Genomic DNA, 16,825 nt, shown 5'->3' on the forward strand with positions numbered 1-16,825 from the left:
GGAACTCCAATTATTGCTCAAACCACATGCTTTTGTACACACCTTTATTCCTCAATAAAATGCAGCTTCTTCTTCTCAGCAAAGAGAGGCTGACAGCTTATAAGTGATTTCACACACACAAAGAGCAAACAGGCTGAACTCTGAATTTCAACTCGCACCATCGCATAGACCACAGGAGCAAACCCCCTCCCTGCTTAAATATTTTCCTGAACTTTCACCCAGCCAGAGCTGTCTACTCTAAGTATTAAAAGGTTAAAAGGCAACTCATTTTCTAATTTCAGAGAGCTGCCAAAAGGGCTGATTCATACAAAAAGTCTCCAATCATACAGGAACCAGGTTTCATTTCCCTGCTTCCTGAGGGGCCACCAGAAAGGTGAAAGAGGAGTCAAAGAGAATAGAAGCAAGTTTGAAAGTTGAAAAGCAAGTAGAATATCTGGTTATCAGTCTCAGGATACGAGTACAACAACTCAAAGTGAACGTAATCTTTCCTCTTGGAAACGTTCCTAATTTTACACCCACTGGTGGCAAATATGCACTGTGGCAGCCAATATCACACTACACGTTACAGCTGACTCCAAACGTTTGGGAGATGTCCTGAACAGGCACTCAAGAAACATCAGCTGAGAGCAAAAGGCACCTCTGACCTCTCCTGTTACATCTTCCTACCACTGGGCTTTCTTGACTGGGAGACAGAACAAAAGATTGAGAAGATACCACAAAGCTAAAAATATTCCAAAGTGACACTATCTAACTGATTAAAACAACAGTGGGATTTGAGACCTTTTACTCCCTGATCGATTCCTAAACCATCCCAGAGCATGTGGCTGAACACGTTTTCAGTTCACTGCAACTCAGTTTTTCCCTCTACAGATTGAAAATACTACAAAGTATTTAGGATTAATTGTTGCACAGAGCTACGTTCTTCTAGATTTATCTTTGATATCAGCAAGCCTTGTACATAGCATCCACTAAATCTAAGACCTTACCCTTAGAACAAGGGGTGACATGAAAACAGTCCAAATACTTACCCATAAAAAGGAGCAGCTCAAATTACTAGGCCTACGTAGCTTTCAATTCTAAGAAAAAAGGCAGCAGCAGAAAGACGACCTGCATGCTGAAAAAGGTACTGCAAAAACAGTGCACAGAACTGGACAGTGCCAGATCCATACAAATCATGTGTGGTCTTCCAGCAGTGCAGCCTAGGTGAAAGGGAGGCCTGCTCCAGCACAGGTGGAAGATGATCTTAGTAACACCACTGCTCCTTCTTCTTGCTCACTCAGATATGAGGTACTCATTTCAAGACAGTCATCTTGACGTAGTGACACTCAGCAACAACCTGTTTTCATCTAACGCATGTTTAGGCGCTGGAGAAAACAGGCTTATGCCTGTTAGTCTGGTAGCTGTCACCAATGTGAAACAGTCTGTGATCTCCTGAGGCATCAGGAGATATACTCAACTTCAGTGCCTAGGCATCTTGGCTTCCCAAGTCATAGACTGCACCTAAATACTTGCAAGCAAGCATTTTTCAAGATGTATTCAATACCTGTTGTGATAACAGGGCTGAAAACTACGACAGAGAAAGGACGTTATTAGGAGCATGATTATACAACAGGATGAATGATCAAACAGTCCAAACCTTTGATATTAGGCTCTGAGATTACAAAGATTGCTACAAGAGAAATACAAGATTGTTACAAGTTGAATATAGGTTAGAGCTAGCTTGCTGAGAAGGCAGGTCATAGAGAAACACTATTCTGAAATAAAAACTAAATCAGAATAAAATTAGAACAGAAAAAGAAGAACATGCAACACAGCTAAAGGTTCCCCAGCTTAGGGCTTTTAGACACTTAGGAGGTAACTCTCATGCCTTCACAAAACAGAAAAGGATAGTGACTGATAAAGAAAAATCTTCAAAATAAAAAAAATTAAAAAGATTTGAAACTCGTTGATTTACTTAAAAGAAGAAAAAAGCTGAGTCTAAAGGCATTTCAACTCAGCCATGCTGTTGAGCAAGCAGTCATGCAACACAGCACTCCTCATGGCTACACAGTCATGAAGACAGCACCCATGCAGACAGAAATACTCATTATTCACTCTAAAGGTAAAAGTGTATGTACCAGGTCTCGAGCCGCAAACACTCACAACAAGACAGAAAAGCTCTCCAAGAAATAAACACCTCTTGTCCTGCCACACCACAAGGTGCAGCAGCCAGTAAAACTCCCTTTACACGCATCAGATCCCTCCTACAAGGACCACAGTAATCTTCTCCTATGTTTATCACCAGTTATTCATAAACCCTGACGATCTTCAACGGGAAGCAGTACAAATCTCTGTCAGTTCGGATACTTCAGCTAGCTTCAATATCAGCTCAAATAGATAGATGGAAGTTTCCCTTTGACGGTTAGACAGAGTTGCCAAAAAGTGCTGAAGCTGACTAGTTGTTCAAACATCAGAGCTACTACAGTCTTAGGCTCCTTGAATTGCTGTTTTTTTTTTTTTTTTTTAAAGTAGTGTTCTAAGCCACCATTTTAAAAGTAACAATAAAAAAATAGAGTATGAAATATTCTCCCTAATATAGGGGAGAAGAGGGTTCTTAACCTCTTCCTCGCTCACAACTAGCGAGGAAAAAAGCCTAAACAAGAACATTTATCATTAGCTGTACATGGCATTGCCTGCACACTGCAACGATTCTGCAGAGCTTCATAATCAATTATATTTCCCTTCTTCCTCCTATGCCTGGGTATTAAACTCCCAGAAAACGTAGAGATCATCCTTAAATGAGTCAAATACTGTTCACATGATTCTAATCTTTCACTTTCAAGTTTATTTTCAATGAAAAATTGCAGCCTAAAACAACTTTAAACTATAGAAAACAACAGAATGTAATGAAAATATCAACTAACTTCTAGTGGCACCACAGGGTGCTACTTTACAATGATGTAACTGGATCACAGTATTTCATTTCTCCTTCATATGCATTTATAGTTTTTAAATGAAGTGAAAATGTACTGATAACAACCAGATGTTCCGTTATGCATACCAGGTCTTAACAAGCTGCTGAAAGAAGCCTTTATAATTTAAAATTTTGGGAGCTCAATCTTGCAACAAAACATTAGCGATAGTTTCTAAGCAAAACAGATATGATTAAATATTGAAGTTGTATCTTTTTGCTGACTATGTAGTTTTGATCATTAGTGTACACTCTTGGGTGCTAACATTAACAAGACCAAAGAAAAAGCAAAGTATCCATAACACACCCAAAGGAGCCGTAAATCAAAGATCAACATACCGTAACGCAAGTCTTAAAAGGGACTGCATAGGTCTGATCCTTAAAAAGGTCTGATCCTTAAAAAGCAATAACACAGTTTAAATAAAATTTCTTAAAATTAAATGTTAAGACGTGAAACTTTTCCCTTTAGCATTTTGTGCAACATAGCAGAGTCTGCTTTCCAGAAGGGCAATCTAAGATCTTTTTAATGACTCTCAGAAACAGGGCCACAAAGCCATCGAGTCCCACGGTCCCTACTACCACCTGTTTTAGCTATGCTGAGGGCAACTTCCATAACATGCTTTTGCCTTTCCCAAAACAAACTCCAACTCTGACACATAGCTTTTTCCATTCCTGAGAGATAATTCTGAGATGCTCTTTCCAGCTATGCATCGCTGTACATCTCTAGAACTTTCCAAAAAAAAAACACAACACTTTTTCTGTGAGGTGTAACTGAAGAACCGAAGAGATATGGAGAGGTGAGTTACAGATTTGACAGGTTGTCTTCTTCCCCATTTCACACACCTCGGTTATTAGTTTCGAGCTTGACTGCACAGTTGCTTTTTCCAGGTGTCTCTACACATTATTTTGTGGAGAGACATGAGCTCATTTTGCCAAGACTCTCAGTAAAGCAAGCTCAGAGCTGAGCAGGCTCTGCTCGTACTCAGGGAAGACTCGATCTTTCACGAGTTTGGTTAGCACAGTGCCAAGACCAAGCTCTTATGCTCACTTTTGGTCAGTCTGGAACGCAGGTCAACATTATGCACCTGCCTGAAAAATACCACACAGAAGTACCCTAAAACTCTCCTCCCAACAGTACCCCTCATCTTACGCATACAACTTCTCAATGTGATAATCAAGACAGAACAGTAATGATATGACCTTTCTATCTTACAATCAAATTTCTCTCTACTCCGTAACACAATCTACACAGCTTCATCCAGAAACAGTCTACTACTCAGTTCATTCGGACAACCTACTCCTTCCCAAACTCACATATAAAACTTGAAATTTTCTTGACTGCATCCCTTGATAGAAAGTTGGGAAAGAACTGAGAGCATAACTTCCTTCCCTCCTCGATCAAATTTAAGAGCCATCTCGCTACCAAAACAACTCTAATCATTCTCCTGAAAAAAAAATTTAGTATTATCTTAAGCAAAAAATGAGCTCTGTTCTTTTTCATAAAGATGTTATGAAGTTGAGGCATTTCCCTCCTCCCGCAGTGGATTGTAGTCCTTTTGTCTTCTGACTTAAAATACAGCTACTTTTGACTCATGATACAGCGACTAAGAAGGCAATCTTGAGCAACAAGAGAGATTAAACTGAATGAAAACTCTCAGCAGGGACCTTTTTTGATCATCTGTTAGAGTAAGCAAGTTTTTCCATACCTTTCCCCTTTTCCTATTTCCCTTTCAATGACCTTGGGAAAAAAATTCTTGTTAAGGCATTATTACATTGTTAAACATATTACATTGCTAAACAATACAATATTATACACTTTTATAAGTGTTACTACCCTACTTAACCTTGTCCAAACTAACAATGCAGTAGCATACTATTTCTGGAAAAATTTAGCCACGAAAAGTTGTTTGCAAAAAAGTCTTTCTCGTAGGAGTTAGATGTGGAAGAGTGAATACAACTCCAATATAGCTGAACATTAAAGACTATATAGCAGCTATATAACTTTGAGTGAACCATTATTATTACTATATTATATTGTAAAATAAGTGCTTTCAACAACTTTTTCCATCCCCAGCAATCACATTCATGCAGAATGGAGATGCTGACAGGTTCAATTGTTCAAGAGGGCTAAGAACAACTACGCCTGTAAAATGTTTTCTGCCAGAAAGACAAAATAAATGATATTGGACTCTATACAGCCATGGGGACTTCCAAGGTGGGGGGGGGGGGGGAGAACCCACACAAACCTCCCACAGGATTTATGAACTTGCCCATATATTTCAGTCCTTTCACCTCTTCATATTTCCTCTAATCTGCACCAAACAAAAAGCGTATCTGTTCCAGGAAGTACTGACAAGCTTTGGAGAATGACACTCTAAATCATATTGCTAATTCATTACACAGTGACTACCCAAAACCCTCATGTAATGCTGACAGGATTGTATTTAATGAGTGTAATGTTTCAAGAATTATTGCATCTTTGTCAGCTTTCCAACCAGAAAAGCAATCAGCAGTATGAAAACTAAACCATCAACAGAGATGTATACAATACTATAACAGATAATCTGTGGAGCTCTGTCAAAGCTGTGATGCTTTAATTGCAACAACACATTTTAGGCACAGACTACAACATAATTAAATACAACAGCTATTGCTAAACTTTACCAAAGATAGTGTTACCTTGTAAATAAATGGTAAAACTAAAGAAGAGTGGTTTGAAAAACTTTTTTCAAAAAAAAAATTAAGTTCTTCTGCCTTTAATACTATGGACTGCAAACAAGAAAAGCGAAGGATGTTTCACGGCACATATCCCAATGGAATGTGGAATCAACACATCTCAAATAAGATAGATGCATTTTAAAAAGTAATGTAAACAAATGAATTTTTGTTGAAGATCCACAGAAACATTCCACCTAGTCACGACTCTCTTCTTCAGATATCAGTTCAGTGGCATTAAATGAGAACAGACCACAAGTTCAAAAGCCCACACAAGTGCAGAACAGGAATTTTTGCTTGTACCTTGCTGGGTGCCCCAGAGATGAAGCAACGGCACCTCCAACATGCCCTTTCCTATAAAAATAGCTCGATCATTTCCAACCAAAAGTTGGTAGTGACTTTCTGTGTACTAACAGAGGTACCTGAAACAAACAACAAAGTATCTACAAAATAAAATGGGAGAGCTCCTGCTCACGGTTTGAACTGGGTATGAGATAGTGACCATTATTTCTTTCAACAAAACATTCAGGGTTGGTACTGGCAGCAGTTTATCATTATCAGTACTGTACCATAGCACAGAGCATTCAAGTTATTAAAAAAAATTATGATCCCCATCACTTTAAGTTTTATAAGCCAAACATTTGGGCAAATATAGGAAGAGGCTGCAAAGAAACCAAACTTACAAGAGGGGAACTTCAACAATGAGCTGGATGAGGCAACACAGCAGCTCTTCTATGAGATCTTCACATTCTGTTCCTAAAAAGAAGCACACCAAAGGTTTTCTGAATTTTCAAACATAAAAAGGCATAGATTTAAACACGCAGAGTCAGACAATCAACACTTTTTTTTTTCAAATGTACAATCACTAAACATCATCTGTTTATGAAGATCTGGAATGTCATCTGTTTATGAAGACTGCATTGTTGCCCAAACAGAAATCACCTGAAATTGGAATGGTGATATCAGACCTTTCATATATAGGCCAAATAACTAATAACAACTAGATAAACTAAACGAGATGGTGGCATTCTAGGAAGTCTGCTGATATTGAGCACATCAAGCCTTTCCCATACCCACAAGCTTTACTGCTTAACTAAGCTCATATTAAACACTGTTATTACTAACAGTTTGGTTGATTGATCACTAAGGACTCCTAACGGGTCCACAGTTCAAGTCTCCTCTCAAAATTCCCCCTGCACTCCACACACATTCCCCTTAGCCCCAAGAGTAAGCAGACACAAAGAAAGAAAGGGCATAGTTTCACTTGTCTAACATATACTGAACAATATTCCAAACTGGGATCTTTCAGACGGATGCAGCCTACAATGCAGCCTACAATGCCCATCACAGCTATTCCTACGCAATCCAATTCACACAATATTTTTTGCATGACTGCACATTTATCTAGTGAAGAGGTTTCACACATTTCGATCACAAGTAAAGGTTCGCAATTTTCCAAGAAAATTCTACAGTGTAAGCATGCAAAAATTACCCTCAAATCATATACACAATGCAAAGCACGTGGCACGATTGCAAGGTTATTTATAAAAGAATAGAAAATGCTAATTAATAAAACCAGTAGTGTTTTACATTAGTATTGCAATCTTCAAAAGCAACAGGAACAGACTAACAAAGACTTGGTTTTATGATGGTTCTTTCAACATCAGTTGTTGTCACGTAACACCAAAAAAGAGAAAATACATCCCTTGGTTCAAAATTACAGAAAGAAGCATACAACACAAAAAAGAAGGGTTTTATGGTGCTGAACGGCCTTAAAGCCGGCACAGTTTTCCACTTTGCCTCACCTGACAGGCAACACATCACTGTACCACAAGGACTACCCAAATGGTTGCTTACTTTGTATTTGCAGATAAACAGGTCTTGCAATAAAAGCAACAGTTAGAGCCAAGTCATGGCATTGCTATTCCATTTAAACCAAGTTTGTCCTTAATTCCAGGACTCAATTTTAAGAGGCACACCAGAGGGACTATTCACTATAAAATAAAATCATTTCTTTCCACAATCGGTTTATTAAAAACACATTAAAAATTGTCACCTAGTGAACTGCACATTCTAAAGGAAGTCAATTTCTTCATCACGGAAACACCGTTTCCTTTATATAGAATCCCCCATGAGCAAACGCAACGTAGCTCCTGTTAGCTCAAAACTAGAACTACTAAGTATTTAATCTTAGGCTGAAACCATGGCCAGTAATAAAGTCCATATAATGTATTGTACAGTAACTTGAAGGTGAATCTCTTCTAAAATTTTATAAATCTAGAAAATGCTTACAGAGTGAGACTCTATAGGTTTCCAAAAGGTATCTAATTTATTTCTCTTGACAGCTGAGGAAAGGGATGAAGGGAGAGGAAGGAACAAGAAAAGAAATTACAAGAATACTGTTTCCACCATGCTATATACATAAGTTGTTTGGGGAGAGAATAACATTATTTGAATATGAAAGAAGGCTTTTCCCCACACTTTATATTAAAAATAATGCAAGATGATTGGTTAGCACAATCATGTATAATGGAAGGCGTTAGTCTTTCCCACTCCATCCTCAAACTTTTTTTTTTTTTTTTTAAACTTAATTGCTGTAATCAATGTCATTCAGCTAAAATAATTAATGTATCCTTTTCCCCATTGGGGCATACGCATTCTTGTTTAATTCTTGTCTTGCCAAGACAATGAAGCGGATGCATGCCAAATCTATAACGTGAGAGAGCGCTATAAACATGGAACACTGTTTTCATAAACAATGTCTTTTTTCAATAGCAGGATAAAGACAATACATACAATACTCATTAATAGATCACATGCTTGGATCAAAGACACATGTAAACCCTTAGGGCAAATAAGTAAAGGGTGAATCTGTTCAGATAAGATTAGAGCAGACTTGCACAGAGAGAAATCGTACGTACATCTTCTGAACAGTGTAAGAGTAACTGCAAACACATACACAATTGAAAAGAAATCCAGTTAATGCTGAGGCATCATTTTTCAACCACCGTATTTGAGGCCTCAAATATGTGGATTACTTGCATGGATTTTGTTACTTAAATACTGCTTTCCTTTAACCTTTTCAAAGCTACCCACATTACAGACACTGGATTAGCAGGCGTTACATAGGCAAAAGGACTTAACCAAAGCAAACTAGACGTGCCATTAGACCCCGCTTCCGCTAAAACCAACATAGCTCCACAACTGGCCATAACAGAGAGTCTAATAAAGTAAAACAGTCTTGCTTGCCAAGTGGTTAACTACCACGTTGTCAAGATCTGATCTGAACTGCTGTAGAACCTGGATGTGCCTAACATCAGTAAGATATTTAGACACAGCAAGGAACAGCCTCGCTCTAGATGCTGCCTGCTTTTTCTGCTCCGTTGCTCCTGTGTTCCTATAGATAAAAACCTGGACACCAGTAAAGAAACAATTCACATTGTATGGATGGGGCTTTAAGTCCTCATCTACAAGTAGTTAGCTACGTAACAAGCAGACTTCAAGAAACCAAGCTTTCTTGGATTTTGTGGTTAGGTCTTCCTTCAGCTCCCAGGACTCTCCAAAGCTCACACTTTGCCTTAAAAGGGTGAGCAAAGAGTATATGCACCAATTGCCATCCTTAATTTCCTTTACATGATAATCGAAAGGTCCTGTAGTTTCCAAGGGCTGCAGTAAGCATATTGTTGCGTATCTTCTCCCTTATCCTCCTCCTGCCTAACTGTCTGTCAGGAAAAACCCAAGAAGGTGGTGTGCTTTATAACAGAGCAGGTGTGCTCTCAGAGAAACCTTGAAATGATTTTTCTTCACAGTCTCACCCATTCTACAAGCACTTTGGGGTTCCTTTGCATTTTCTATAATGCACCAAATGCAGTCCTTTAGCAACTTTATGATTAATATACTCTTTATATAGCAGAAAATTTTCCGCTATAGGTCAGGGAACAAGTTAAATGAACTAACAATCTGACTGAGAATACAGAACAGGCTAACCACTCTTACACTCCTGAATCACAACATAATTGAAGACTGCACAGAAACAATATGATATAGACAGTGGAAACTTCACCAGAATATGTATGATCTGTTAGCAAAGATGAACTCCAGCTTCAGGTCCACATAGGCCAAGTCCTTAGCTTACCTGCTAAAACGTGCCAACAGTAGTCTGAATAGACTAAAAAATAATAATAGAGAAACAGACACCTCTCAGTGAAGAGCTGATACAAGTCAACTCACCTCAGTGGGAACACTGCTGCTATGGCAGACTGGTTTCAGTTAGCATTGAGCAGGAGCAAGCTAAAAACGGCGCCTGAAGGCTACAAAGCCGGATAACGTAAATGGAATCAAGTTATTCCCTTACGGAACAGGTCACTTCCCCATTTAAGGGAGCATGCAATTTCCACAAAATACTTGAATTCAAGTACTATACAGGAATTAACCTAAATGCCAAGATAATAAGTAGTCATGGAAGATGACACTAATTTAGAGTTTATTAATAGCAGGAATTGGGGGTTGAATCTTAAAACACAGTTTATTATGCAAGTCTGTATAAGACTTTTCCTACAATCAAAATTGTGTAATATCCTATCAAAGTTATTTGCAAATTCACAATTACGGACTAAGAAGTACAAGCTTCTACTTCCTGTGCTAAAGAACCATCTGAAAACTGCCAAAAGTAGTAAGCTTCTATTTATGGGCTGACTGCTCTGGGAGGAAATCAATGAACACAGTGGTAGTAGGAACTCCATTTTCTCTTTCACTTGATCCCACGTAGTTTGTTCACTAGAACCTTAGTTTAGCATTTATGACGACGGGCTACAACTTATCCTTTCACTCAGTTTTTGCAAATAATCAATAATCCCTGCGTATGATGCGAAGCATAATAGCACCCCTTTCCTCTGAACTTAAAACAGTCTAGCAGGGAAAAGCATAAATTAAGACATTCAGAAAGAGCAAAAGTATATAAACTGCAAGATCTGGGAGGTGAATTCTTCCAGATGAAGCAGCTGCTATTAAAAAACACTAAGTAAGTAGTACTATGTCATATATTAGCTGTCACAATGCAAGATATATTGCCGAGTAGCAAGTGGCAAGGATCTCTTCCATACATCATTACTATCATACACTGTATGTTTCTGCCCAAAATACCAAATAATACACAGCAGGTGCCAATGTTCTGACTGACTGCAGCATGAGCAAACCGACGTGCAGATACTGCACTCCCCGTTCACGAGACGCTATATTTAAACTAAAGAATATAGTGCTGGAATACATGTTCAGGCTAGAAGGAAAAAAAAGCAAAGAAAAAAAAGCTCATTAAACAGAGAAACACAGAGAAAGAGCCTCTAGAATAGTGAACGCAACATCCAGCTCTTGTAAATGAAAAAACAGCAAGGACAACTAAGAATAGCTGAATTTTTTAAAAACCATGTTCAAAGAGGGTTAGGTACGTACAACAGTAGTACAGGAAGTACTAAAACACTCATGTAATCTTCAGAACGGCAAGGGGCATTCCAGTGATTGGGGGTACTAGAAAGCTACACTTGACAATTATGAAAGTAGCAACAAATAACTCAGTAGTATTTTTACTACACTCTTTTGATTATACTTCACTTTTGCTACATCTCAGTATAAAAGTTATGGAACGGCATCATCTTAATCTTATTACCACATTCTGTACTTAAAATAAATTGCTTTTTTTTCTTTGGAACCTCAAGTAATGGATATGTACACATAGCATGATATGAATCTCAATACCTTGAAGAAGATCACAAGAACGATCTCCAAATGGAAACTTGAGTCAAAAGAAGAAATTGGTCCAAGACCACAGCTGGGCAGTGAGAGCTGAGAAGAAACCTGTTTCCTGTCTTTCAGTCCCTTCTTCTAACCAACAGACCACACACAATTACCTTCCTAATCAAGAACATCCAGCTAACAATCTGCTCAAAGATAATTGCTAAGTACATTTGCCATCAATATGCACAAAATTATCACTAATAAATGTCACTATGAGTTACAGTCAAGTGCTACTAAACGTTGTGTAAATATGGATCTAGCCCATGACAGTAGTCACTTTTCATATTACGTTGCGAGGAACTCTCAGTATAGGGAATAAAGATTGCTATGGCTCAAACTGACAAAACTATCCAGCATTCCCATCTGTTTTAGTGTGCTACAGCATTCACTTTACGTAAGGGGCGGGCATTTTTCTTTAATTCAGGTATAAACCCACAGGCAGTCTGCAATGATAGCTTATTATAAGCAGGCACTGCTTTTTAATGTAGCAGATAGCTGACCTCATTCTTGGAGATTACTCATCACGGTTTAAATACATTAAACCATTTCAATATGTAGCACTTAATCTTTTGGCACCAGAAGTCTGATTTCCCCAGAGCAATGCAGGCGCCAAGGAGTTAACCAGATTTTAATGAACCCTTTTCACTATTCAATGAGCAAGCAGCTATTAGGCATTCTCAACACATTTCCTTGCCTGGGTTGACTCTTTGGGGAAATCCACATTAAGATCCTTTTTTGGTTGTTCTTCCATAATCCACTTGCACTGTGTTACCGTTCTGATCCTAGTCATTTTGGCCAGACAATTTTTGGTTTTATGCAACAAATGGCATGCAATTCCAAACTCAATAGTATTTTTTACAAAATGAAGGAAATTCATAATCAAGATTCACGTGCCAGAGTTACCTTTCATGTGTTCTGTAATAGTGTCACGATATGGTGTGACACGAAAGATTTGCGGCAGTGTTATGATTTTTTTTATGCTGTAACCAAACTGATCTCGAACACATACATTCCCATTCAAGAAGTATGACTTTGGGTTTTTTTTTCCTTTATGTCTTACCTCCTGTTGGGTGTTTAAGTAATCCAACCATTCCTGCTATCTTTTGTCTTGTGCAACACATTCTCCAGTTCCTTGAGCTGCACTTACTTTTGAGCGTTCTGCCTAAATTCACTTTTCTGTAATTCTTGTTTGAGACAGACTTCATGGTATGAACTACTGCCTACTAATTAAATGTTAGCAATTTCCTTTTCTAATAGATTAGTTCTAGTCACAGTATTGTTTTCTTTCCTCAGTAGATTTCTAAAAGTTGCTTAATTTTATTCCTGACTGCTGCCGGTTTGTGAAACATATGCGAAAACTCAAAGGGTATGTTTATTTTTACAATGCCTTTCTCTTGAGGTACAGCTAAATGTGTGCCAGGGTATTAGAACAAACAACATTAAAACATACAAATCACGTTCTCCAAGAGACACCTTTCTTTGTTCTCCGTCATGAGGAGAAAGAGAACCAAACAGTTCTACCACCCATCTTTTCCTTGCACAGCACTGTTCAGCACTCCTTTTATAGACAAGAAAACAGACTCAGAGACAGGAAGGGACTTGTACCCAGGGTCACATGTGGCAAGCAACTTGAGAATTGCCTTCTATTCATAGTTCTTTAAGTCCCAGTCGGAGGGGGGGAGGGGGAAGCATTAATCTCATGATGCCATCGAAAAAGGTGAATTATTGAAATAAGTGAAATAACTGCCTCCAATCCCCTCAAATAGTAAGAATTCAGCTTCCTAAATAATTGTAACATCACCTTTCCCACAGCGGTAATAGGATAGTTTCACTCCAATTATATTTTGTTCTCCTCATCTTTTTCAAGGCCAAAAGCAATGCTATGTCCTCCATTTCTCCTTTCAAGCTCTGTTACTTTCCTTACTAAAACTGCAGTCCTGTTCTCTGAACAGGCCAGTCAGAGAAGGGATTATGTTCAGACAGGATTTTCAGGTAACAGAAAAGGAAAGCTCCACCTTTTGGTCGGACACATCCCTTCTTATGCAGATTCCATTACACCTCATGTAATGGGAGTACCTCGCACAGAGAGAGGCATCAGAACATCACGGCATGTTCTGAAGAGAACCACTATTACATTTTAAACCATATTAAAATTACTCAAACAAAGGAAGGTCTGCAGTGTCAGTTCTGAATAACTGTTTAAAAACAGCAAATAAAGTTTGTAAAGAAATGATCCTGTCAAGTTTAAAAATAAATCTTTAAAGAAAAATAAACTGAACGACTTAAACTCAGCTGTATAAGAGGTCTATTTTGTTATGAGAACCTGTAACATGCCAAAAGCTTGTCAACCGACTTATTTCCAGCAGAAAAAAAAAAGACAGTCAAGAAGTTACCGAAAGCTCTCAGCACGTTTTGTAGATGCTCTCCTTCAAATATTAGATACAAAGGAAGATGTCCTGCATTGGATTACTTCAGACCCTAAAGAAGTCAGCTTTACTGTTGACTACATACATTTAATCTCAGAGGTTGTTCGGAACATTAAACATGTTGTGTGTAGCATCATTACAGTTTCATTTCTAGTTTTAAAGCAAAGTTTGGTATTATCATCTAAACAGAAGAGAGCTCATTACCTTACCTTCTTGTGGGATGTTTGTTTCATTAGCAACAGCATATACCTACCGTATGAGCCTGGTGTTTTCTCTTCGTAAGTAAAATGAAGTTGTAGTTCCTCTTCGGACATTCGACTGATGAATACTTTCAGCAAACAGCAGATAACAAACAATGCATTGTGAGCTTGCCAAATAAAGAGGTGACTAGAAAGGAAGCAAAAGCAAATAAGAATCAGTAACGCAATTTGTGAACATACATTAAAAGTCACAACAAGGTATATGCCAGAGTAGACAAAGGGGTTCTTGTAGCTGAAGCAAAAAAAAAAAAAAAGCCAAAATGCTCTAAAGTGTCAACTGAAGACTCTCTGCTACAGCAGATAAGTTAGAAGTGTATTTAAACACAGTACTTTTTTCCAAGAGGATATAGTTTTATTCCTAATAATAAGTTTGTATTATTAAAAACAACATAGTTGCCAGAAGCGTCACTCCCCACAAAGAGCCTACTAGACGGCTTAGTATACTCCTAAAGGTTTCTAGGCCCTATGAACTCAAATCCACTCAAACAGCTGAGGTCTTCCTACAGCTTCAACACGAAAGCTATTCTGACTCCCCAAACCTTAGCACTTTTCCTGATCCAATATTCCTCAGATGACTGTATGCACCTATGGACTACAGGACCACAAAACAGCAAAGGTATCTATTCCACTTAAGATTTTTCCCAGCTTTCTGAACGCAAAGAGAATAAAGCTTCACATTTTCTCGAGTCCCAGTAAGCAACTGCTGGGAAGCCAACACAAGAGCATATACTCAAGCTCTTGCTTGAAACTATGTTGTCAAGGTATTGCTAAGCTAAAGAAGCAGGAGGCACCTGGCATAAGTAACTTTCCTCCAGACAGGAGCAAAAAGGCAGAGGGCAGTTCCAGTAGGAAGGGGGCACTAAAGAAAACATCTGTTTTTTTGAAGTCATGGATCTGATGAGAGTTAGACATTTGCCAAGGGGTAGAGGGGAACAGTTGCAGCAAGCTTCCTGGAAGAATTATATAGTGCTGTGCATTTAACCTCTTGGATTTTCTTCCTACCGCTGAAAGAGGGAAGCAAAAATAATGACAGTTGCCTGACATGACTTGAAAGAAATAACTTTATGAAGAAGTTCCCATTCAAATCCAATCCAATTTGAAGTATTCCTGAGATAAAATATTTAATTTGTAAATTTTTAATTTATAAGTTAGCTTAAGTGCTATTTAAAAATCTCCTGACCTTTTAAGATGAAAACAACGTTTGCTTTGAAGAATCAAGCATTCACTTATCTGAGCTATTACACCTATCATTTAGGTATTTAAAAAAAAAAAGCCAACCAACCGTCTTCCTCTGAGACGGTATTTACGCTCCAAGGGGTTTTGAGCGCTGCGCTACCAACCCAGTAATGGAGAATTTGTGCTGCATATTGGCTACATGCGGGGTCCACCCAGGGAAAAGTTAAGACAGCAGCACCTAAGGACTGCACAATAGGGAAGGCAGAAATTAGCACACAGCTACACATTTGGATCCAGTCAAACAGATGTGCTTTATGTAACACACAGGAAGAAGGCAAACATGCCTTTTCCCCTCCTGTAATCTATTATCTACTACACTTCACTGTCTATGCTTGAAAATGTACTAGATATATCTTTGTCTGCACAAGTAAGAGAAGTCTAAATTTTTGGTCTGGAAAATACGTTAACCAGCAGAGCAAAACCTCAAGAGCTAGCAACAAAAGAACATTTAAAAAGTGAAAGGGCACACACAGTTCTTCTCCATCTACTTACTTCTGACATTCTGCCGAAATTTTTAATTCTTTGGTTCTAGAAAGAAAGACTTTAATCAACGACCCAAGGTTTCCTGTTCGAGGATTCTTCTCAACTAGATGAAAGATTGCAAAGATATGATTATACAGCATTTGTAATTTGATACTATTTAGTTCAAAACAAGATACAGAGTGAAAATAAATTTCAGTGCCTTAAACATTTCTACATATGGTATAGTACAACAGGTTTTCTTCTTTAAGATTCTCCAGTGCATGCTTTACTACTCCATGATTGCTCTCTAAAAATACCTTTCAGCTTAGATTTAAATATACCGAGTGTGGAACTCCAACTGCTTCCTTTTCATGACTTCTTTACAGCACAATACAGTTCCCTATCAAGACATAGGGCTGGTTTTCACAGCTAGCTTTTACCTTCTTGTAACATCACTGATCACATTTATATTCTCTCCTCGTCATGTCCCGGTTATTTCTTCCCCCTCACTGTCTGGCTTGGAGGGCAAATGAGAAAGAGGAAGGGAGGGAGGGAATTGTTCTAATCCTTTCAGCCATTTCAATTTATACAACATAGTTAATATTGGAAGGTAAGTTTCTAAAAGTTAAGGACGTATAGACAAACTCTTATACACACTGTTTTAATCTTACTATTGGAGCACAGAGAGGTATAGTAAACAAAAGATATGAACATGCAAATGAGAGCTGTTTCTTAATCTTTCTGATAAACCACACGGAAAAAAGTCAAGATGTTTAATTTCTCACCTAAAGACTTGCAGACTGAGATAGTGGCTTCTTCCAGGAGCTTTAAGTCAGCACTAGATGGAAGGGAGGGGGGGAAAAAAATCACCATGGTTACATAAGCAAACGGAGTTCCTGAAATCAAAGCAAGAATTCCTAACAAAATAGCAGGAAAAAATTTCCATGAAGCACTTAATTTCAGCAATCCATTAGCTGGTTTACATA

The 16,825-nt window shown here is 38.2% G+C and overlaps 1 protein-coding gene across 5 annotated transcripts in view; it reads right to left on the minus strand.

Annotated features, from left to right (window-relative positions):
* LOC104138494 (dymeclin) overlaps positions 1-16,825 on the minus strand; it is a 231,246-nt gene that overhangs the window by 188,417 nt on the left and 26,004 nt on the right. For all 5 annotated transcript variants that reach the window (XM_068924734.1, XM_068924731.1, XM_068924732.1 and 2 more), the window contains exons 3-6: positions 16,625-16,677; positions 15,870-15,963; positions 14,135-14,268; positions 6,349-6,421 (exon numbers count right to left, since the gene is read on the minus strand). In XM_068924734.1, the coding sequence (XP_068780835.1) occupies positions 6,349-6,421; positions 14,135-14,268; positions 15,870-15,963; positions 16,625-16,677 (354 nt within the window). The remainder of the gene's footprint in view (positions 1-6,348; positions 6,422-14,134; positions 14,269-15,869; positions 15,964-16,624; positions 16,678-16,825) is intronic.

Source organism: Struthio camelus, chromosome W, assembly GCF_040807025.1.
Source record: "Struthio camelus isolate bStrCam1 chromosome W, bStrCam1.hap1, whole genome shotgun sequence".
Classification (NCBI taxonomy): domain Eukaryota; kingdom Metazoa; phylum Chordata; class Aves; order Struthioniformes; family Struthionidae; genus Struthio; species Struthio camelus.